Source organism: Poeciliopsis prolifica, unplaced genomic scaffold (genome assembly GCF_027474105.1).
Source record: "Poeciliopsis prolifica strain line A6 unplaced genomic scaffold, Auburn_PproV2 SCAFFOLD005, whole genome shotgun sequence".
In the NCBI taxonomy this organism is placed as follows: domain Eukaryota; kingdom Metazoa; phylum Chordata; class Actinopteri; order Cyprinodontiformes; family Poeciliidae; genus Poeciliopsis; species Poeciliopsis prolifica.
This window is the reverse complement of record NW_026562380.1, coordinates 11888836-11911727: the sequence shown is the minus strand read 5'-3', so window position 1 is coordinate 11911727 and position 22892 is coordinate 11888836. Positions and strand designations below refer to the sequence as shown.

The following is a 22892-nucleotide window of genomic DNA, read 5'->3' as shown; positions in this document are numbered from 1 at the left end:
AAACAGTTTTTACAGACTGAAGGACGTGTACAATTTAGGATGAATTCTGAAACTAAAAACGCCATGCGGGAGCTCAACTATAAAATAAAAACACATTTCATTCTCAGGAAAAAAAACAATAGTCTAGCAGATGAGTGGAACCGTAAATCAGTTTAGAAGAATGTACAGACTTCAAATCAATGCAGATATGTTGCATGAATGTTTGAGACTTGTTTACATTTTGAGGTGCAAAAGGAAGTTGCTCTTGAGATACTTTGTTGTTTTGACAGTCAATTCATGAAGACTTTAGTCTTGCTGACTGACAACACTTGTAAACCATTTATGTGACAGCTGTTTGGGTACTTGATTGATGAAAGATTTGCAAAAATTGACAAAAAACTAACATTATTATTATTATTATTATTATTATTTTGGCATGACATTCTGTTTTGCAACTAAATAAATCCACTAAATTAAAACTCTACATTTTTCAATGGCATATTGCATTCTTGCATGTGGGTGTATTTTAAGGGTGTTTAAGAAAATTTACTGATCATCACTGTTGAAACGTTTCTTCTTGGCCTGATAGAGAAAAGTTGGAGACACTTAAATTCTCAAAATGGACAAGCAGGTTCTTTTTACCTTAAATGTTCAACATGACGAGAAGTGCCTATAAAACACCAGATCATAAACACGCGAATGTGGAGAGGAGTTTGTTTTAAAAACACAGACTCTGAGCTCAGGACAGGACTGGGAATAAATCTGGGCACTGCTGATATGGTAGCTTGACGTTCTGTTTGTGTAGCTGCAGGGTTTCTGCCTATGGCTGGTATTTCGACGAGAGCTGCTTTATAAATGTCTTCCAGGTTGTTTGCCCTTTTAGCTATAAGTGATCCATGATCAGCCTAAACAATGCACACAGAAAGGCCAAAAAGCTAAAAAAAAACCCCACAAGATGTGGTCCACATTCTTTAATAATTCATACACACTCTGGATAGGTGGCGTTTATATAGGTTATTAGGTTAGAAAGGCCTCCTGTCTCTGTAGAAGTGGTCTCATCTTTGGATTAACACAGATGCTAATTATTAACCTGATTCATTTAGCCCACATGCTGTCTGAAGCGGCCGTGCGTCGCTTGGCTCAGACGCTGGTGATGACATACTTCAATGAATGAGCGATCCCCGCTCAACCCGCCATCTCTCCCATCTCTCTTCGCCTCTTTCAATCGGAGAGTGTCAGACCGGCGTTTCCTTTGAGGTCTTGTGTTTCATTGCACCTGGCCTGCATTCACCTGCTGTCAGTGCGGACATTCTTTACAAAGAAGTATCTCCCCTCGGCAAGATAAGCGCCGTTTAATGTGTACTCTCGGAGTTCAGTGATCATTTTCTCTTTCATTACGTGGCTGCCATACATTTACCCTGGTTTCCTTATAACTTTTCCGACAAAACGTTCACGCAGCTGCATGTCAGTTTTATGGTTAATTTTCTTCCATTTTGTACGAATCGATTGGAGAAAGCTGGTGGGGAAGACTAATTCTTCCTCTGCAGCCTGAAGGCTAATTTGGCTTTCAGCCATGCATCCTGAATATTCAAAACTCTTCTACCTCGAGGTTTAGCCACTTATTACCTTGTATTTGAAAGGGGTTATAGTAAGTTTTACCTTGATGTCTAATGAGGGTTTGCTTTTAAAGAGCAGCGCTGCTGTTTGATTTAGACAGTCAATACTTAATGAAAGAAAGCTACATGTTGAGCAGGTCAGTGTCCTTCAGAATACATTAATTATACAAAGGTTTTTTTGCACTAAATTGTGCTAATTGGCTCATGTTATTGATAGTCATGTGAATCTGGCACAGCACCTTGCAAAAGTATTCACAAGCTTTTAACTTTTTTTCTGTTTTGTTACGTTGCTCTTCAAAATTTCAATTAATTTCCATAGGATTGTGTACGATCGTCAAAATATTGTATGCAATGGTAATTGAAAGTAAAGGAGACATGATTTCCACCATGCATAGCCATCAAAAATCTAAACAGGGTGAAATGAAAACCAATTACCTTAAAGTTTTTGGTCACATTAAACCAACATCAAACTCATTCATGAACATGGAGAAAACTATGCATACTGAAAAGCACTCCATATTATCCTAAACAAACCACTTCCGGGGTGAGGCATTGGGGTGGCAGCAATGTTCCCTTTAATTGTTCATGTGTTTGGGCGTACACACAAGCTTCCTGGGCACACTGAGGACCACTGTGAGCATCATCAGTGTACACGGCGCAGCCACGCACTAGTATCGTAAATCTGGGATCATAGAAAGTTGCATGGCTTATTAAAAAAATCAAATTACATCAGCAATTTTCATTCGTTTGCTTTTAATTTAAGTGATTTGCTCAATTAAAATAAAAAAAGAGAAAACATTGCTGTTCATGAGATGCATGCTATAAGTAAGAGTCCTGCTTCAGCCAGGGTGTCAGGTTCTGTGTTTTCTGTGTTTAATTCTGAGTTTCTGTGTCCTGAGTTCTCCTAGTTGTCCTGTCTTCCCTTGATTGTTCCCAGGTGTGTCACTGATTACCCTCAGTGTATTTAGTCCCTCCTGTGTCCTTTGTTCCTCGTCGGGTCCTTGTCGTTGTCGTACTTTTGCCTTGGTCTGCCGTTTTGTGTTGTTTAGCCGCCTGTAAGACCAGTTGCTACCGGCGTTGAGCCCTGGCTTCCGCTCAGCCGTGCTGCCTGGCCGCGGACTACATTATTGACTGTGTTTTTGTGGACTATTTTGTTATTAAATTACACCACCGTTCACTTACCTGGGTCTCCAGCGTGCTGCCTCACCACCTCCACCACCAATTCATGACACAGGGTGAGAAATGAGACATTACACCTTTCAGACATAAATGTTCGTTCATATTAAAACATTCACATTTTGCACAATGAATTGTTTTCTGTAGCTTGTGATGCAGTATAAATTCTTGTAAAATATTTCATTACAGTTTTTTTCACGTCTGCCCTTATCGCTTTTCACGTCTTCTCACGTCTTCTCACTTCTTCACTGGTTGTACACTTAGCCTATTCTCACCTGCACGGCGCATATGACCAAGGCACGTAACTTACGTACACGCAGCCAATCAGCGCGAAAGTGAACCGTATCGTATCATTGGCTGGATTCCTGTCACTCACTTAGTTCGATCGCAAAGTAGTACGGAAAAAAAAATAATTATTGGTCCAAAGTCAAAACTGATGTCTGAGCTCAATGTCCACTTTAAGTTGGACTTTATTTTATGCGCTACATAGATTTTCTTGTGTGCTGAGAATATGTGAGCAGTGCGCGATTGCGCAGGCGCGCAGCTTAGAGGGAACATTGGGTGGCAGAATCATGCTTCGTGGATGATTTTGTTTTGGTCTGTTAGATAAAATCCTGGCATGTGTGAGAAAGCTAAAGTCCGATTAATGGTTAAACCACCTCTCAAATGTATATATATATTTTTTTCTAACTTTAATTTGCTTTGCTTCCAGGTCTAAGGATCTGATCAAGGAAGCCATCTTGGACAATGACTTCATGAAGAACCTGGAGCTGTCTCAGATCCAGGAGATCGTGGACTGCATGTACCCTGTGGAGTATGGGAAGGACAGCTGCATCATTAAGGAAGGCGACGTGGGGTCGCTGGTGTATGTCATGGAAGGTAAAATGACACTTCTGCAGAAGTAAATCGGGCATCTTGATGCCCTAATTAGCTTAAGAAAAAAAATCCCCCAAAAAACAAGGATGTAAGAACCAGAGCAAGTCTTAAGATTGTGTAGAGGTGTGGACGAACTCTTAAAAATAACAAACCTCTTTTTCTCTTTTCATGTTTCTGCTTGACAAGCATAACAAAATAAAATATTCAAGGGCTGTCACACATCATAATTCATCTATGATTTTTCTGTTTTTATTTTGAATGATGTGCACCCACTGACTCGTTCATTTCCAACATCATTTTGATGTCCGTTTTATTTTAAAAGAAGTGTACCATAAGCCTGCAGTACATGGCAAAAAAGAGCACAATGTCTATTTTGACTCTGGAAGGGCAGCTTCACCCCATGGCTTCTGACTAGAGAAGCTTCAATGACAATAGATTCGACCTCAATGAAAAGTGTCTCAGTTATTGACTGGAAGTTGTAATTGATCATTATTGGGAGGAGAACTTGCCAGACACTGACAGAGATGAAGACATAAAACAAGATTGAGCTTTCGTCACTGAAGTTCCTGTTACTTGTTTAGCCAAAACTATTTTACAGATTCACCCCTAACACTTTCAAATAAGAATATTATATGTGAAATATACCTTCTCTAAGCTTTCCTGTTGCATAAAATATATACCATAAATAGCAATTCATATTTAAAAGACCTAACTAAACTCAACTTTGAATATCTGTAGCCAGTTCGGAGATGTGTTCTGCGTCTCATAGATGTACATATGTTGGGTGTAAAATCTGCAAACCACAGGATAAGAGCAAAAGACTTTGTGAATGTGTTCACAAAAATGAATAAGAAAGCATCAATATCCAGATTAGAATGAGTCTTGGGCTAACATGGGTGCAAAGGCTGAAAGGCTTCTCAGAGAGGCAATTTTTCCAACAGCAATATAAAAAAACAGACGTTTACAGCTTGTGAATGCCCTCTGGGGTAAAGACTTTAATTCTGAGACATGTCTTGTGGTTTGGTATCCCAAGAAGCCTGACAACATCATCCCAGCTGACAGAAATGTCAGGCTTCTGACAAGCATTTTCACTTTTATGCATTTCTACTTGGTTGGTTTTCCTTTTGCATAAATCTGGGATGTAATGGAATCCCAGGTTGCTTTGACAGCAGCCTTCAGGTCTTCTGCTTGTTGGGTCCAGAGTCCTTCATCTTCCTCCTCACAGTATCTGTCATACGTTCTCTAAAGGATTCGGGTCAGACCAGTGAGCTGATCAAACAAGCACAATAACGTCATGGTCAGCTTTAGTACCTTTGGCGTCGTAGGCTGGCTCAAATCCTACTGTAAAATAAAATCAGCACCTCTTTACAGCTTGTCAGCAGAAGGAAGCATGAAGTGATTTTAAGTTTCTGGCACGTGGCTGCATTGACTTAATACAAGACAGTGGACCAACACCAGACGACACGACACCCCTGACTGTGGAAACTTCAAGCAATGTTCCTCTCCACTCCTCCTCCAGATTGAAATGCAAAATTTCAAAAGAGGACTTGATTTTGGACCACTGAACAACAGTCCAGTTCTTTTTCCCTTTAGTCCTGGTGAGCTGGTGGCAGGATTGGTCAGTATATAGTGGATCTGCATGTTCTGACTCCAGTCGACTCCTCATGAAGCTCCACCAAATCCTTGAATACATCTTACTTGATAGTTTTCTTAAGACTGCCGTTATCCATGTTGCTTGTGCACCTTTTCCTGTCACATTTTTTCTTTCCACTTAACTTTCTATGAAAATGCTTGAACATAGAACTCAATGAGCTTCTTCAGCAAGAACCTTTATGAAGGGGTGTCAATGACTGTTCTAGATATTAATCTAGTCAGCAGTCTTTCTCATGACTGAGACACAAGTGAGATGCCTTTCCAAGTATTTTGAGTTAATTTGCTGGTTTGTGTGACAACATGAGTTTACAATATTTCACTTAATTACAATACTTAAATGTAACAATTATCTGTAAGTCACAATCATCACGATTATATGTAAACAAGCTTGAAATATTTCCCTTTGTGCATAATGTTCACCTTCTGAAATGATAGACAAAAATGATTTAATTTCACAATGCAAAATTATTATTTTTTTACATGTCGTTGGAATGTTAAAGTGATTTTTTTAGCTTCAAACATTAATGCTGCTAGGAAACATTTTGGATTGTGGAAAACAAAGTTCTTGGTGCAAGTCTCACTGCACTGCGCTTAAGATAAGATTAGTGTTCTTATGGCGTGCGTCTAGAAGTAGTTTCCCACTGTTTGTTTCTGTTCTGTTCCTACACATCTGTCCACAGGACAGAACAGATGGTGGCTTTGACGGAAGTGGTCCGTAATGATTTTATAATATTTGTACGTTGATCAACAGGTTGCATTTTCATCCAGAGGGGGCAGAGGGCAGCCTATAGTCTTTTCAGCTGATCTGATCACTTTCTGTAATCTCTTCTCTACATTAAGAGTGCCACACATTAATTATGTGTGTTAGTACAATTTCAGTTGTTGAGCAGTTGAAGGTCATCTGTTTATTCCTCCTTTGGACCCCCAATCGATGAAGTTGCTGCTGAGCTTTCCTCACCACTGATGTATTTCTAGACCGCAAAATCCTATTGTATTCTAAAACATTGACTGATTATGTGTAGGAAATTGAGAGTCGTAGCAGTTTCTCTTCTCTGCTGCCACTGTTCACACAACCACGACACATCTTGCCAATAAGCTGTTCTAATGAAAGTATTTGAGGGAAGAGTGAGTGTTACTGCACCAGAGTAACAAATGATGGTCAGAAGTTACAACTCCCAGAAATCTAGTGAACACCAGCCACTCTCTGCGCCTTAAATACGTGCAGAACATGTTTATCTGTGTTTATTGATCAAGTGTCATAGTTCAGGTGTCACTGCATACTTGAACAATGCACATCCACTTCAGAATCAGCTTACTATTCATAAAGGTCTTCGGTCATCTCGCAGAGATTTGGATTTATTTGTCTGCTTTCCTGAAAAATCTATAAACATTAATCTTTCAAGGTTTTGCCTTTCTTTTTGTAGAAAACCTCTGCAAGCCAGTTAAAACCTGCAAGTGAAAACTCAATTGCTTATGGGCGATCGAGTGTGGTCGTTCTTTTCTTTTCTTTTTTTCTCTCTCTCGCATCTTGGAACAAAACAGAAGTACGTACTTTGATGTGCTGAAAGCAATTTTTCACCTTTTGATTTGCTTTCCTGGAAGTCAAATTGCTCACTCAAGAAGACATAAAGTAAGAAAATTAGCCCATATAGTACCACTCAAATGTAATACTAATAAAAACACAGCAGTACAGAATGTATCAAGGGACTTTCCGTGACTTAAAGACAAGCTCAAAATGTGATCAAGCACAGAGACACTCAGATAGACCAAAGGAATTGGCTTGTCTTGTTGGTTGGTGTGAAGGCAGCAGCATTTAAAGGTTGATATTTTATTTAGGAGAATCAGTCATGACAATTGATTGTTTCATTGATTGTTGTTGGCCACCTGTTTCTTCAATGCTTGATTGAGACAAACATTGGTAAAAATACTCTTGTTGGAAAGCAATGAGAAGCCAGGCAGGTAGGAACTGTTTGTATGCAGACAGCTGCTAGTTAAGCATATAATGTCATGCTAAAACTGTTAACAATCCATTGAGCCTTGTCACATTTTCAAATACTAACGCAAACATATAAAGATGAAGTGAAATAGCACTCATGTTTTTTTATTATTATTATAACAAAAAATCTGAAAAGTGTGACCGATTACCTTCAAACGCCATTTAAAGAATTAATAAATTGCACCTGGGTTTAATTTAGTTGTCTTTCAAGGTTTTGCCTTCCAGGTCATGCAAATCGTTTTCTTTTTGGAGGAATATTACTATGTTGTAACTGTGCTATGAGCACAAGATTCACAAATTCACTGTGGTGCAGGAATCTGTTGACATTTAAGAACTTTGCTCTATATATAGCTACCCTTTATGAAAGAGTGGAAAGAAAAATGTTGGTTAAAATACCTTCTTGCAGTTTAAGTCACCAAACAGGCATAGTTAAAAAGTGAAAATGCTTCAGTCAGATAACATCAAGAATAAACTTTTTGGCATATGGGGAAGGAAAACCAATGCTGGACATAACCCTGAACACAGCATCCCTACAGTGAAGCATGGTGGTGGTATCATCATGCTGCGTGAAAGCTTTGTTGCATACAGCATGAAAAAAGCTTATTAGTTTAATGTAATCTGGTCAGTGCTGATGGGAATATGAATGAAACCTAATACCGGGAGAGTCCTGAATGGAAGCCTGTGTTTGCAACATTATAAAATGTGAAAAACTTCAAGGGGTTTGGATATTTTTCAACGCGGTGTACACACATGTTGATGTGAACGGCGATATCCCTCTTGAAACAAGTACTGGTAGTACTCAGATGGAAATGTTAAAGCGCGTTTTATGGTCACTTTGTAGGAGCATGGTTAAAGTTGGATTATTTGCTGAAAATGCATCCTGTACTTCTGCTCACATTTTAGTCTTGTTCCCTGCACCTCTGGGAAAACGTACCTTATCAGCTGACCCCAGCGAGAAGTCAAATATGCAAACTGTCTATGGAAATCCCATGCAAAACCCTTCTGCGGATTGAACACCTGCGGCTCAAAATGGAAAAGAGCTGGGCGCTGTAAAAAAAAAAAAAGACTTTTTTTTTCTTTTTACATATTTGGGCTTTCTCTCTAAAAGCATAAGAAGCAACATCATTATTAATTACACCTGGGAAAATGTGACTGAAGTCATCAAAAAGAAATGCTTTGCAATTATAGCCCAAGCATCAATATCAGGCCTTTGGATCTGTAGTCAATGTATTTCAAACTCCCCCCACGATGAGGGATATGACTGTAGCAGAGGTCACTTGTCATTGTAGGCCACCAATGAACAAGTGTCACACTGGCATGATGAATTGGTTCCTATCGAGCGCAACAAAAAGAGAGAAAAGAATGATTCAAATCTGCAAGGGAAATAATTGTAGAGGGGCTTTGTGGTTTCATCCTGGACAGAGATAGAATACTGAACTGTAACTCAGCTGGAAGCGGGGTTTCAAATTCAGCTGTGGTCATTTTCCACTCCATGTTAATTGTTTGGTTAATTGTTTTTCACTTCATAATCCCCAAAGGCGGATCGAGGATATTTATCTTCACCAAACACTGCCACTTCTTTTCTACCCACTGTGAAGCTTTTTTTTTTTGTTTCTGTCTCTGTCAGGCTTCTTTTTGTCCGTTTTTCTCTGCGCTCTGTTTGCAGTCTTCACTGTAACCGTCCCCAGGCTCGCTTTGCATTAAACAAATCCTAAAAGGCATTCACAGCCCACTGGTTGACTTTGTATCAAGGTCTTCAGAGCCTCTTTTAAATACATGCTGACAGGATGTCTGCCTGTCAAACATGCAGCTGCGTCACCAGAACACTGTACATCATTTTCCTCGCAAATGAAATGAGCAGCGCCGAGGCAGTTGTGTCATTTATTGGCATGATAGCCAATAATGTCTGGTTATGGAGCTGATGGTCCATTATCTGTCACAGAACATCTACGCCATGGGTAAATTTAGCCAACAGAGGTACAATAATACTGCTAACATTAGTGCTATTAAGAAAGCTGTGATTTTTCTATCTTTGTGATCATCTGAATCCAAATCCAATCTAAATTTATGGGATTTTTACCCTACTGGAACACTGGGAAAAGACATGCAAAAATAGGCATTTTTATTGCCAAAACAATCATGAGAAGACAGTCGTTGGGATGACACCTTTTTCAAGGAAGGTCAGTCACAAAAGATTAATAAAAAACCTGACAGTTAACACAGTGGGATTTTCAAGCAGGTTAATGGAAAATTTAGAGGAAACAAAACATGTGGGACTTCATTAGCTTATTCTCACAGGGAGAATGCAACCTTTAATTTATTCTCATTTAGTAATACAATTTGCTATGGAAAAATCACTTGGTACCGATTATTAAGAACACTTTTTTTTTTTTTACACACATTGATCTGAACCCTTTCTGTAATTTATACTGTACTTTTAAAACTAATCCTTGACTTCCTGTTTATCTGGTATATAAATGCCAGCAGATGAGCGTTTCCAATGTCCTGAATGAGGATTAATGACAAAAGATCTTTGCTGATGAAGCTGGCTCTTCTCAGAGTGCTGCCTCTATTATATTTATGGGTTTGTGATTTGTCAATGTAGCAGTAAGAGCAACAGTCTTAATGGAACATTTTGATAACTTAATGCTTTCCTCTGCCTAAAGGCTTCACCAGATACTGATTTTAATTTCCAGTAGGACTTAGGTCCTGCCCACAATCCCAAAAGTAAAACTAGCTTTTTTAGTGAACATCGTATCACCATGTTTGAGCGGTCAGCAAGTTGGCCTGACCTAAATCCAAGAGGAAAGTGGGGTATCTTCACCCCCATTTTTGAATTTCAGATTTACCTAACCATCAGTTCCTGAAATAAAACTCAGCTGTATTTTGCCTGCATCCGTTGGGCTGTTACAGCATCTGTCCTTTTTAAAATACTGATTACATCTGAGACAAAGGCTCACATTTCCATAGCGAGGAGATTGGTTTTTGATTGGCAATGTCATCTCCAAAGACACATCCAGGTGGCTAATGATGATGGTAATGATCAGCATAATCACATCCAATTACTAACAAGTATTTTATGCACAGTAAACCCCCACAATTTCCTTCACTGCAATTATGCAACTTAATCCAATGAAAGTGTGTTTTCTAAAACAAACTCGTGCACTGTAGAAACACGATGGGTTAGGGCAACAGTTCTCAAATATACTCTGTTGTTGTTTGTCATCTGCAGCTAATATCTTCAAAAATTTGATTCCTTTAGTGAATAGGATGGGAAACACGTGAAACATAAACAAAAGAATGTGTTGTTGGCTTGCAAATATTGCTTATCTAGATTAAATAACAGATCGCTTGCATCTCAGGTAAAGATCATTTATTTTAGAAAAGCTGGCGAAACCCTCACTGATTCTAAAAGCACATTTTCACACTTACTTGTCATAAGTGTAAAAATGTCTGGCCAATCTTTTCTGTTTAATTAATCATAACTTTTTGGATACTTGTTTTGTTAAAAGACCCAAAAATACCCATTTTGCTTTATCGTTCAGATGCTGTGTGATTTATTTTAAAGCTTAATCTGTTTGTGGGGCTTTTAGCCACAACGCAGATTCTCCCCAATGCTTAATAGTGGGGATAAAGTGTTTTGCCTCATTCTAGACTCACCTGAAGTGTTTGTTGTTGAAAATTGAATTGTCATTTGATCAAAGCACACAGTTCCACATAAAAGCCTCAGCTGCATTTATCACACTGCATATATTTATGCCTAATGGCTGTCATGGAGACTTAGCATCTTTGCTGATGTTCTCTATTGGTGAGCGTTGAAGATATTGTTTACGTCCCTTATCATCCTCCTCACTTCAGACTCTTTGATTATTGTGCTCACTTATATGAACAGGCTAATGTGTCAGGTTATTTCTTTGCGGCTATTTCCTGAGTGTTTTGAGGATCATCACACATCCGCCTTAGTTGAATTGCTTGTCCTCTTTTCCATTTTGAACACTGGCTAAGTTAAGTGGGCCTCTCTGTGAATTGAGAGAAGTTCAAAAATTACAAATGTAAAGTTCCTAAATACTCGTATTAGCTCAGAAATTAGGAAAAATTAAACAATGCTTCAGTTACATTTGGTTTATATGAATTGTTAGATTATTGTTTGAGGCAATATTAAAATGATTTTGTTCAAGATTTCTATTTAATTGCGTTTCTTTATCTCTAATTTGATTCTTTTGAACCTTCACTGCTACTATTGCTATGTTTATGTCCTTTTGATCTAGGAAATTGTAACGCTATTTAATTAATTCTATAATTTAATCATAGTTCAAAGCAGTAAAGTGATTATTATTTCTGTAAATTTATTTTTAAATATTTTTTTTCTTATTGGAAGCTGTAGACTGTCAGCATGGAGGAGAGAAGAAGCAGTGAAATGTAAACGAAGAGGCTTTTCAAAAAAAAGAAAAAGAATCAACTCCAAAGTTGAAGTGTTCACGGTACATTGGTAGCTTCTTTGACAGCCTGCTATATTCAGACCTACTGCAGACCAATTCACTCAGGTGGAGGTCTTCTGGGAATTCAGTTCTACAGTCAGGATTTGACAAGTTCTTGAGACAAATTAGATTGAATTCCAATTATTTTATTGACCCGCTGCTTGGAAAGACAAATGCAGTGTTGTCACAGAGGTCCAAGGGAGGCTTAAGTGGTATTTTCAATGCTTCGATGTGACGGAGTCGAATGTCAATGTGCTGTTTTAAGGCTAAGGCTGTACGTCTGCTGGCAGTCTTCTCCCTCACTGCTTCAGAGATAAACCACAGAATAACAACGAACAGCAGGGTTTACCAACAGTGGCACCCTGCGTATTTGACTCGGTGACAGCATGACATCAATTCTTTAGTTTCTACGCATCATTTATTAAAAATTTGAAACCGTTTGGATTGAAAGCACTTGTTCTTCATATTATTTAATAAACATCAATATTTAATTTACACCTCCCTCCTGGAGAAAAAAATGTTCAAAACCTTAAAGCAATTCAGTTCTTTCACAGAAGCACAAAGTGAAAATTTTAAAAAATTATGTAAAATATACATCATGTGATATGTATGTACTTTAATGAACGGAATAAAATTTTATAAATTGCCATAATAGAGGGAAATACAATTTAGTACATAAAGCTCTTTTAAATTAATAAAACGCAAGACCAATAATTCAAGAAAACTGCAGCTATATTTACCTCAATCTAAGCTTAAATTTAGAATAATTAATCTTATTTGTTGCAACTCAACTAAAATGTTGAAAAGCCTTTTTTTTTGTCATAAGATCTGAAACATAAATGTTTGGAAGGTGATAAAGTCCACTGGTACTTTAATTGGAACCTTGTTCAAATAAATCTTTAACAATAATTACTCCCAGTGAGTCCTGGGGCGAAACATATCATTATGTGTAAAGCAGCTGTTTATGCAACGATGTAGGATTGTTTTTATTCTATTTCCAGGATAATTTAAATGTCAATCTGGGCACTCAGCACAAGCAAAAAAAAATCCTTGAAGTTCCCTGTTATTTTATATTTCATAGTGAGATTCTGACTTATTAAAAATATATATATTTTAAGAATTTTTGACACAACTTTACCAGGGGTGCGAATAATTGTGGGGTGTGCTTCAGACCGTGATAATCTCCTTCAGCTTCTACAAGCACCTTATCGCCTTCCTACCACCTTGTCCTCTAATTCACTAGCAGCATTTTGGAAACATGACGTGGAATCAGTTTTCAGTGTCTGCTATTTATACATATTTTATCTCATAATTCCTTAATCTAACAAGCACCTGGAGGTAATACAATTATCATCTTAGTGGAGGACGGATGAGTCCAATAGCGTGTGTAAATTGACCAGTTTCCCAAGAAAATTTATGAGAGACAGCTTTATTGTTTCTGCCTGAGATTCGGACAGCTGTTGCAGGTTTAAGGACCAGGTTGTGCTGTAGGCTGGAGGTCTCAGAAGGATCCTTTATGTGCCTGGTGTAGCAGAATAAAGGAAGGTAAACCCCTCTGCAGTCTGGAGCTCAGAGATAAAATCACTAGAGGCACCTGTGTGTGACTCCAAAAGTGTGCAAGAACACAATGTGTACAGCAAATTTCATGCAGTATGAGTAAAATCCATTAGACGTTTAACAGCTACTGTAGCTGCTGCTAATAAACTGTCAAGAAATTTTTTTTGTGTCATAGCTGCATATTCATAAGTTGGTGTGAAAACGTGGAATTCGCTCGGTTACAGAAACGTGAGCTCCCAAACACATTGCAGTGCATTGTTGCCTGGCAACTTAACTTATGCAGACTTCGAATGGATGCTGCACTTGCTGTCAAAGTAGAATCTTGGGGCTGATAGACTCTGCAAAGTGAAATGTTGAGGCTCACAAATTTTGGGTTTTATTGGGCCTTCAGAACTCAGCATGTGGCAGACACTGACACGACAGGCGCTGCATTTTACAGCAGCCAATCAAATTAATAATGAACCGCAACGCTCCGCAGGGGCTCAGACTTAAAATGTCTGCTTTAAAGGCGTCTTGGATAACTAAATATAAAAATGACTTGGAACTGGAATAGGCTGTATGCCTGACGCTGTCTGATTTTGTTTGAGTTTGTTTTCACTACTAAAGCAAGAGAGAAGAAGTCGATGGCGCAGCTAGTATTTGGAGCATTAATGTTTTATTTTTTGTTAACTTTATGAGAGAACAAGTGGGGGCGCATCTTGAAAAGTTCTGTGAAAGATTTGAGCTTTAAGAAGTCTTGTTCATGAAGAGTTCATCAATCTCTTCATGAACTTTTATCTCCATTGATAAAAAGCACAAACTCTGACTCTTTGCATCTTGTCACAACAATCATCAAGTACAGAATAATGCCCCCCCCAAGTAGGACAATTAGTAATAGTTTTACAATCCTTTCAATTAGATGCCAAAGAAAGTGACTGGGGTTTTTGCCAGCTGTGTGCAATGTAGAGCAGTGGCAATCAAATAGCTCCAGTTACTTTCACAACCAGGTTTAAATCTCATGTCTTCCACTTATTTTCATATGTTCTACCTGTTAACTCCCCCTGCTCTGTAACAGCAACTCTCATGGTAAATAAAAAAAAAACACTTATATCTTCATTTCATTCTGGAAGATGTTTGCTTTTCTCTTGCATGCCTGTTTCCTTGTCAATCTTGAGGAATCTTAGTGCCTTGATACGATTTTATTTGATCATAGTTATGGTTGCAATTCACAGTTTTTAAAGAAAAGATCAGATTGTATTTAATGTTTATCTTCTGGGAAGTGATTTGATTGACACCAGACTGCATGCATTGATTGGCCCATGATTTATTCCACTGGATGCGAGAAGGCCAGACCTCCAAACATCATCTCCAGTGGGGAGCAAGCCGTCGGCTATCAGAGAGCTGCTCAGTGTGGAGGAGCGTAATCGGGAGTTTAATCTTTAGCAGTGCCTGGACCACATGTGTCAACTTTTGGAGCGGGACGACTGTGATTTTATTGCGTTTCACATTTTTTGCTGCCTTCCATGCATCATGTCTGGCTGCAGAATGAGCAATGAAGAGGCGAGAAACTGGTAGAAAAGGAAGTTTGTTCAAGGTGCCCAAAATTTTGTCGATTTCCAGATGCGTAGTTAGATTTGGGAACATGACACACACAGCCTCTCCTGACATCAGCTCTCATGATGAATTATACAAGCTCCCAGTGGAGCCTCATTAAGGTGACACTAGGGGGGAAATAGGTGTGGGGAAGTCTGTAATTGGAATTATGGTACACATAAAAGGACCTGTCACAATACAGTGATAGTAGCGCTGCATCACATTTCCCCAAGTCTAAAATCTAGTTATTAAGTGAATATGTGTGTAATTACTTTTTTTTTCTGTGAAGCTACTGCTTCAAATGTCACAGAGAAACAGATATTAACTTGCTCAGACCGTTAGAAATGCCTATTATTGCTTTAGGTGAGTAATAGTCCTGTTACTGAGCTGATTGATGGCATTGTTGGTCCCACATTGAGGTAGCGTTGCGGGAGCGCGCGCTCACCAAGAATGTGCTTACTTTCCAACATCTTGGAAATGTATTTTCTAATTTAAAGATGAGAATGTAGTTGTGATGTAACTGAGCGCGACGGTTTTAGATGTGAAGTGGACAATTTCCATCTGCAGCGAAAAAAAGAGCGATGAATGAATGGGAAAGGAAGAACGAAAAGCAAATAGACCTATATTGGGACGTCACCAAACACAAGTGGAGTGTTGACTTTGAGAATTGTTGGCTTTGTGGCAACACAGAGTGGGTCAACTGTCTGAAATACATCAATTTAGTGGAACACAACTTCAGCTAATATCTTATTTATGTGAGAGTGTGTATCGCAAACCAATAGTCTCAACTTACAGTGAGCGGAGCCCCATCTGCCTGTAGCACACAGAGAAAATACTCATTCTCTGGTGAGTGTCTTGTCTGATTTGCCGCCTCTGGCTGCGAGAAGTTCTTTTTGTCGCTTTTTTTCCTCTTTAATTCCCTCCTATTGTCACAGACACAGCCGTGCTGCTACAAGTTATTTCAAAATGCCTGAGCTTCAAACCGAAGACGTTTACTTCCTCATCTTACCGGCTTTGACCCCAATCTGTCCTCTTGTCACTGTCCCTCTACACATGTTCATCACCTCTTTGTCAATTCTGTCTTATTCTCCTTCGTACTCTTCACCAATCTGTCTGACTTACCTGATTTCTATTGTGGTATTTGCTTCCATTCTAACTATGGTTTCTCTTTTCCTCCCCACTTAGTATCTCTTCTTTTTCTTTTTCTTTTTGAATTAATCGATCCGCATCGTCCCTCCACAGAAGCCGATGAATACACCTCAGAGCAGGAGTTAATGAATAATTTGCAAAATATCCCTGAGCCTAACGCTGGTTTTGCAAGTTTTTCATGTGGAAAGACACCAGCATCACATTAGAGGAGCAGAGTATGAAGGAGGGAAGGCAGACCCTGAAAAAACCCCAAGAAAAACAGCTTAAAACCATTTTATGAGTTGAATATTATGCAAATGTTTCAAACTCGACTCATTGTTTAGACTGAAATATGTACTGCATTATACGCCTGCTGTCGTGAGAGCGACTGTGGGTTTGTGTGTGTGTACAGTATGTGGAGGTGTCGCTCACAGACTGGCAGCAGTGTAAAGAGTGCTGTGACTGGATAAACTGTGTTTGCAGAGGTTCAGACGGAGGATACAAGACGACACAGAAGTAATCTGTTCTTTTACAGTCATGGAAGAATCCTTGCCTGTGCAGCGAGAAAACCAAAGTCCTCTGCAGACACAATATATATCCACATGCGGTGCACAGCTGTTCACAAAAGACAAAAGAATATTAACGAAACTGCAACTGATTCACATGTACAAATACGTTTTTTGTGGATAACTGAAGGTATTTTCAGTGACTCTCCTGCAGGAGAAATCCACATTTCAGAGAGCTTGTAAAGGCTAGTTTCATCAATAAATGTCTCTGGAGTCATGTTATACACTTCTTTTTGAAGCGGGTTCATTTTGAGTTTCTCCTCTCTCTCTTGAGACTTTTTCTTATTAGTTGCCCTTTTGTTGAAATTCATCTCTTTGATCTTTTTTTCCTTAAACTTTGATTGTCTGTGTTGAATACCTCTCCCTAGGGAGTTTTTTGTGTTCTATTATAAATCGTACGAGTGTGTGTTATACATATAAGCTAAGTGACAGAATGTCCTCTCTGTTCAAGAATTAATTAAAGTCTGGTTTTGGAGTGTTTGCTGAAATGTCTCAGTAAATATTTGGTAGATTATTGGAATAGTCGCAACATTTGGAATGACAGCGGTTCCCTGGTGCCGAACTCAGATCACAGTGATTGTTCACTAATGGATTGAGTACAAAATCTTGGACGAAGATGGACTAATCCCAGAGATTAGATTGTTGAGCCTTTCATTTTCCATCACGTTATTTCCAGCAGCCTTTAGGTGAAGTTCCAGGAATATCGCTGGATATCAGCTTCACACAAAAATATCAAAAGTAAAAAACGCAAAAGAAATTTCAGCTTTTCTCGCCTTAAATTCTGATTGCCTGTAGACACAATCAAAATCAACTTATATTGACATATTTTTTGTCCATCTACAAGACTCAAATGGCTGAACCTTTACAGTTTTTTGTTTAAAATTATTTTTTTTAATTTAAACCAAAGTTTTCTTGAAATGGATAGTTAAGAAAACTAATAAGCAGCAACATATTTTCTGGAAATTGAAGCAAAAAGGACAGAAAGTCTTCTGTCTGCCCTTTCTAGAACAATATCTCTTTACGTGTGTCTTTGACAAATAGAAAACAATTAAAGGCATTTAAAATACTTAGTTAGTTGATTTTATTGGCAAAGAGGAAGCTTAAGCCGTGGCAAGAACAGCTACAATAATGGCTATATGCAGTGGCCATATGCTACTGCTTTTGATGCAAGGTGCAGTTCTTTTACACTCTACAATGATTTCTCAAGAAACGAAAGTCATTCCAGAGCTAACTTGATAAAGCACACCCTAATACGGGCCACGCTTCCAAGAAAACATTATTTGTGGATTTTGAAAAGTCTTCTAAATCTCTGCAGTGTGCTGTTGTAGTCGTAGTGATGCCTTTTCGTCAAGATTTAAGCACAAAATAAATCAAGTCTGAAAAACAAACCGTTCCTTTCCTGCTCTTTTTCATCTCTTATGTTGTTCTTGACATTGCTACTATTTCTTTCATTTTTATTTATTTTTTTAACTCGGGTAATGATCAATAACTATGAATAGACGTACTAACACTTGAAACGGTTCCTCCAACCACAGAAGCCTTGAAGTAGAAAGAACAGTATGTCCTTGTACCAGTGCATCATTGTTCTTTTCTCCTTCCAACTCTCTTTCTCTCTTCACTGGTCTGTACATCTAATGATGTTTACCTTTGTGGTCTTATTGTTATTGCTAATGTGTTTTGCTGAGAGACACAAAGAGGTGCTCGAAAGGCAGGCAGTCCAGGTTGTCTTTTTTGTTTTACAGTTGAAAACGTGTATTGAGTTTAGAAAGGATGGTTGGTGTTTTGCCATACTGTCTTCTGGATTTGCGTCCTCCGAGTTTCACATAGATCACTGGGAAAACGCCCTCGCCCCCCCCCAACAAAACAGGTGAAGAGAGAAGAGAGTGAACAATATTTACATTATTTACATAATTAAAAATGCAGTTCAAACTGTATGTGTTTTAAAACAAATTTGAAATGGACATATTTTTAATTTTGTTCATTAAAACCTGGGTGTGTTCTACTGCATTGTTCCCATAATTTTAAAAAGTAACTTAACATTATCAATAAATCGTTTCTACGTCTCACTTATGAAGCGATTCTGAACATCCTCTTCGTCAAACAAAATGGCTGAGATAGTCTGTGCTGCAGCCATCATAAGCAGAACAACACGCTACCTCATCTCAAGGTAGCGTCACTTGTTTTGTTGTGGCAGTTTGGTAATTCATGTTGTAATTTTTGCATTTAGTTACTGCAGCATTTGTGCCTCAACCAACTCTTCATTATGGATTTCCCATTCCCCAGCAGTCATGGCATCCATTTAGAAATTTGCATAGGATCACGTGAAGCTGAGACTCATTTTCAGTCTAATTTTCCACAAGATTAAAGGATAATTATGAAGGATTCAGCTAATTTCAAAGAAAAAACAAAAGGAGAATTTCTCAGCATAATGAGATAAATTAGACGGATATCAGACCTGAATAAGATATTTTGCATTGTGCTGATATGAAGTATCAAAAAGTGTGTTTCATTGTGCTGCAAATCGCCTCTCATGTCTGTAATGACACAGCAAGGCACTTGAAATGAGTGGATGCTAAAATTAAAGAGGTACTTTTGTTTCTTTTAAGATACCACATTAATGTGTTTACTGACGTTAAAGCTTTTTTAAATTGGCACATTTGCATAAAAGGAATGCTGCACATAAGATTGTTAGCTGCTAATTACAAGGCTGCATTTAATGTATGAATAAATGATCATTTTCAGTTGCCTCCCCGCTTGGCCAGCCAATCAACTTGTCAACACAACAACCATAATCAGAGTTTGATGGGAAGTAGAGCAGCAGGCATAGCATCAGGCCTTTTATAACGTTTTAATGAAAGCAGAGAGAGAGAGAGAGAAAGAGAAAAGCCTCAGACAAGTGGACAGCTGTGATATCTTCCCCCACATGTCCTATCACTTCCACACATTGGAACTAACTTTATGTGTGAAGATGAGCGGTCTTGAAAGGAAGACCTGAAGAGCTACAGCATATTGGTGCTGAATACTGTCTCTGAGGCACAATGATGCAAAAAGGTTGAAACCAGCTGTCCTTTCGTTTCTTTTGACAAGTCACTGAATATAGTCTTTAGGTCTTTCTTGTGCTCTCTGCATAGCTGCAGTGCAATCTTTCTCAGTGTTGGCGGTATGGGGCTCTGAAGGAATGCTCCTCGGTGGAGGTGAAAACGATGGAAAGTTCTCTCAACTTCAATGATGAGATGTTCAGCTGTCGCATCAGGAGCAGCTGCAGTGTCTTCCCTCACCTGCTGTTCTTATTGTCCTCTCTTCAAGTCTGCCTCCGTCTTTCACCCGACTCCTCTTGCTGCGTTCGCCCCTCTCCCCCCACCTTTCCTCACCCTTTTTTAGTAGCTTACATTTAAGAGAGACAGTTTGACGTCAGAAGGTCTACTCTCAAGGTCTGATTTACAGAGAGGTGCAAAGCTGCTCCACTGCTTCTTGACAAAACACTCTGTGCAAAAGTTAGGACTTTGTCCATAGGTATTTGACGAAAGATTAAAAACATAATAGTGATGCTATTAGAATACTAATCAAGTTGCCTCATTAATATTTTCAAACAATTATAAACACCATGGGAATATATCAAATTGCTATGGACGGAGGAGGGCTTTTTGACCCCTGAGAGAGACATGATTTGGTGTAAAATGTGCCAATAAACTGCAGAAGAAACATAAAAGATTTTGTGAAAATGGTACCGGAAGCTGGTAAAAGGATGTTATAAACCACAAGGAAACACTCATGTTTCTTCCAGAGGCAACATGGAAAAGACAGGGTGCAATTTACAAACACTTTCAATTTGCAGAGACCATAATATTTTTGGAGATATCTCCTGTTGTGTGATGAAACTGAGATTGAAGTTTATGGTCATAATGTTCGTCCTAATTGGAGGAAAAGAGGGTTGAGCTTGCAAACTTGAGAGCACCATCCCAGCTGTGAAGTACGAGGGAGGCTGCATTATGTAAATAAATTGGTTTCGATGCCAGGCGACTGATGCTTTTCAGAAAATAATTTATATTATATCAAAACAAAATTGTCTGAAAACATCACATGGTTATGATTCTGGCATTTAGAAAACAGAAGCAATTTTGCTAATTCTGATTTAAAACACGGGAAGTTTAGTTACAGAAACTTCTCTGTTAAATAGCATAAATAATTTGAAAATGTTAGCAGGCTGATAGAAAACACCCCACAAGGTGGGGGTGCTTAAAATATGGAAAACTCACAGTGAGATTACAGATACAGTCAGTTAACAGTGCTAATCCAAAAGAGAGTTTTAAAATACTCCTTTAGAAAAGTCACCATCATGTCTTATTTATTTATTTTTTTTCTTTCATCACAAATGTATGTTATTGGGCTTCTGGGTGTTGCTTCTTTCACTGTCTGAAACATTGTCTCTGCTCTTGAATTAGTAGGTTGTGACCATAACAGAAAGCCTAGTAAAATTACACTATTATAAAGCCATTTTGTCACCAGATGCAGTAGTATCTTAGTTCAAGGTAGAGGCTTTTCTTGAGCTACCACTATTTTCTGAAATCAGTTAAACTTTATTCTGAGACTAATTGACATCCTTAGAGCATCTCTAATGACTAAGAGCCTAAAACAAGAAAAGGGTATTTGGTTCCCACTTCCTGTCCACGACACTTCAAAAGTTTTGACTCTTGAACTTTACCTCTCTGAGATGGACAACAGAGTTGCTTTTTCTTATGTCACTGAAATGCACACTATTGTTGCTCATGGTGATTGTGCTGATACAATTTTACAGTCACTGCTTTGAGAAAAAAACCTGGTCCAATAATGGTTTTTCCGGGTTCCTAATCTCGCAGTCTGCCACAGACCTGTCATTTCAGAGGATTGTTGACGGCCAGTCACTCTTGGGGAGGCTGGGAGTTGTCCTGAATTCTCCCCATTTGAACACAATATATCTAACAATAGGTTAGTGTGGTCAAAACTCTTCAGAGGCTCAAATAGGTTTCTAACATTTTCCGGTGGCTTCAGAATCGATTCCATTTTGGAGATTTTCTGAAATCTTTGAGCAATTGTTTACCTGTGATAATAACGAAGACTTGATCTCTTTTTTTAACCGGAATTGAGTCAGACACTTATATGTCAGGTGAAAAATACCCTTGAATTTAATTTAATTTAATTATTTAAGACCAATCTTCAAAGGAAAACCCTTCATTGGTTTGTTTTTTAATTATCTCTTTCCAGGTATTTTTTTCCATCCTTCCAACCATGTGTGCATTCTTTCCTTACACATTTCAGCTGCTACCAGATCGTTGATGCTACATAATGATATGACTGAAGTAAATGCATGGAAGACAAAAGGGGCAATGTGTTGATGCAGCCCTTTGGCTGACAGGGTTCAGTTAACGACTCACGGTTAATAGATGTTTCACCTTTAGCATGCAAAGTTTTGAGTAAAAAAGTCCTTTTTATAAACTTCTTCAATGGCAGTCTATTGAAGCCTCCTTGCTTCTCCTTGGTGTGTAATATCTTGTGGCTATACTATCTGTCAGGCTACCGACACACTGAAAGAGGCTTGCTGAAGCAACGGTAGTGCTTTGAACTCAACAAACGTCATTCCCATTTTTCTCAGTGTGATTAAAAAAAAACTAAATCTGTCAACGCTTCTTCTAGCTGCTTATCGTCTTTGTTTGCTCTTGCCCTTAGCTCAAGTTTGCATTGGTATTTTCTCAAACTAAAAATTTTTTCTGTTTCTAACTTGAGGGAGGCACTTGATAATGCATGACAAGGCCTTGTCCTTGATTTTGTCACAGCTCCACAATTCCAGGGACTTTATAAATTTAGTGCAGATGTTGACCATTGTAACTAATCATTAATTCAGAGAGAATGAGATGAGGAAAATCTATTTCAGAGATCAGGATTCTCTGCACAGCTACCAGTAAACAATCAGGTTTGTCACAGCTGACGGGCATCAAACTCATTACAGAGTAGGACAGATCAATGTTCAACTTTAGAGCAAACCCAACATAAACTAACGCTTTTGATATCAATGATATCATACTTGCCTTTATTGGAGTCAGCATTGAACACAGTACAAAGTTAAGGAACAGGCAGGCAGATAGATAGATAGATAGATAGATAGATAGATAGATAGATACCAAAATTAATAGATTTGATCAGAATTAAGACCCAACCATGACAGAAAAAAAGCATAATTTTTTCCTACTAAAGAACAGATTCAGTTTTTTATTTTATTTTTTTATTTTTTGTAAAATTTGCCATTTATCAAACACATTTC

The 22892-nt window shown here is 38.4% G+C and overlaps 1 protein-coding gene across 2 annotated transcripts in view; it reads left to right on the top strand.

Moving 5' to 3' along the window:
• LOC129359859 (cGMP-dependent protein kinase 1) overlaps nucleotides 1-22892 on the top strand; it is a 90644-nt gene that overhangs the window by 8359 nt on the left and 59393 nt on the right. For both annotated transcript variants that reach the window (XM_055029788.1, XM_055029787.1), the window contains exon 2: nucleotides 3484-3650. In XM_055029788.1, the coding sequence (XP_054885763.1) occupies nucleotides 3484-3650 (167 nt within the window). The remainder of the gene's footprint in view (nucleotides 1-3483; nucleotides 3651-22892) is intronic.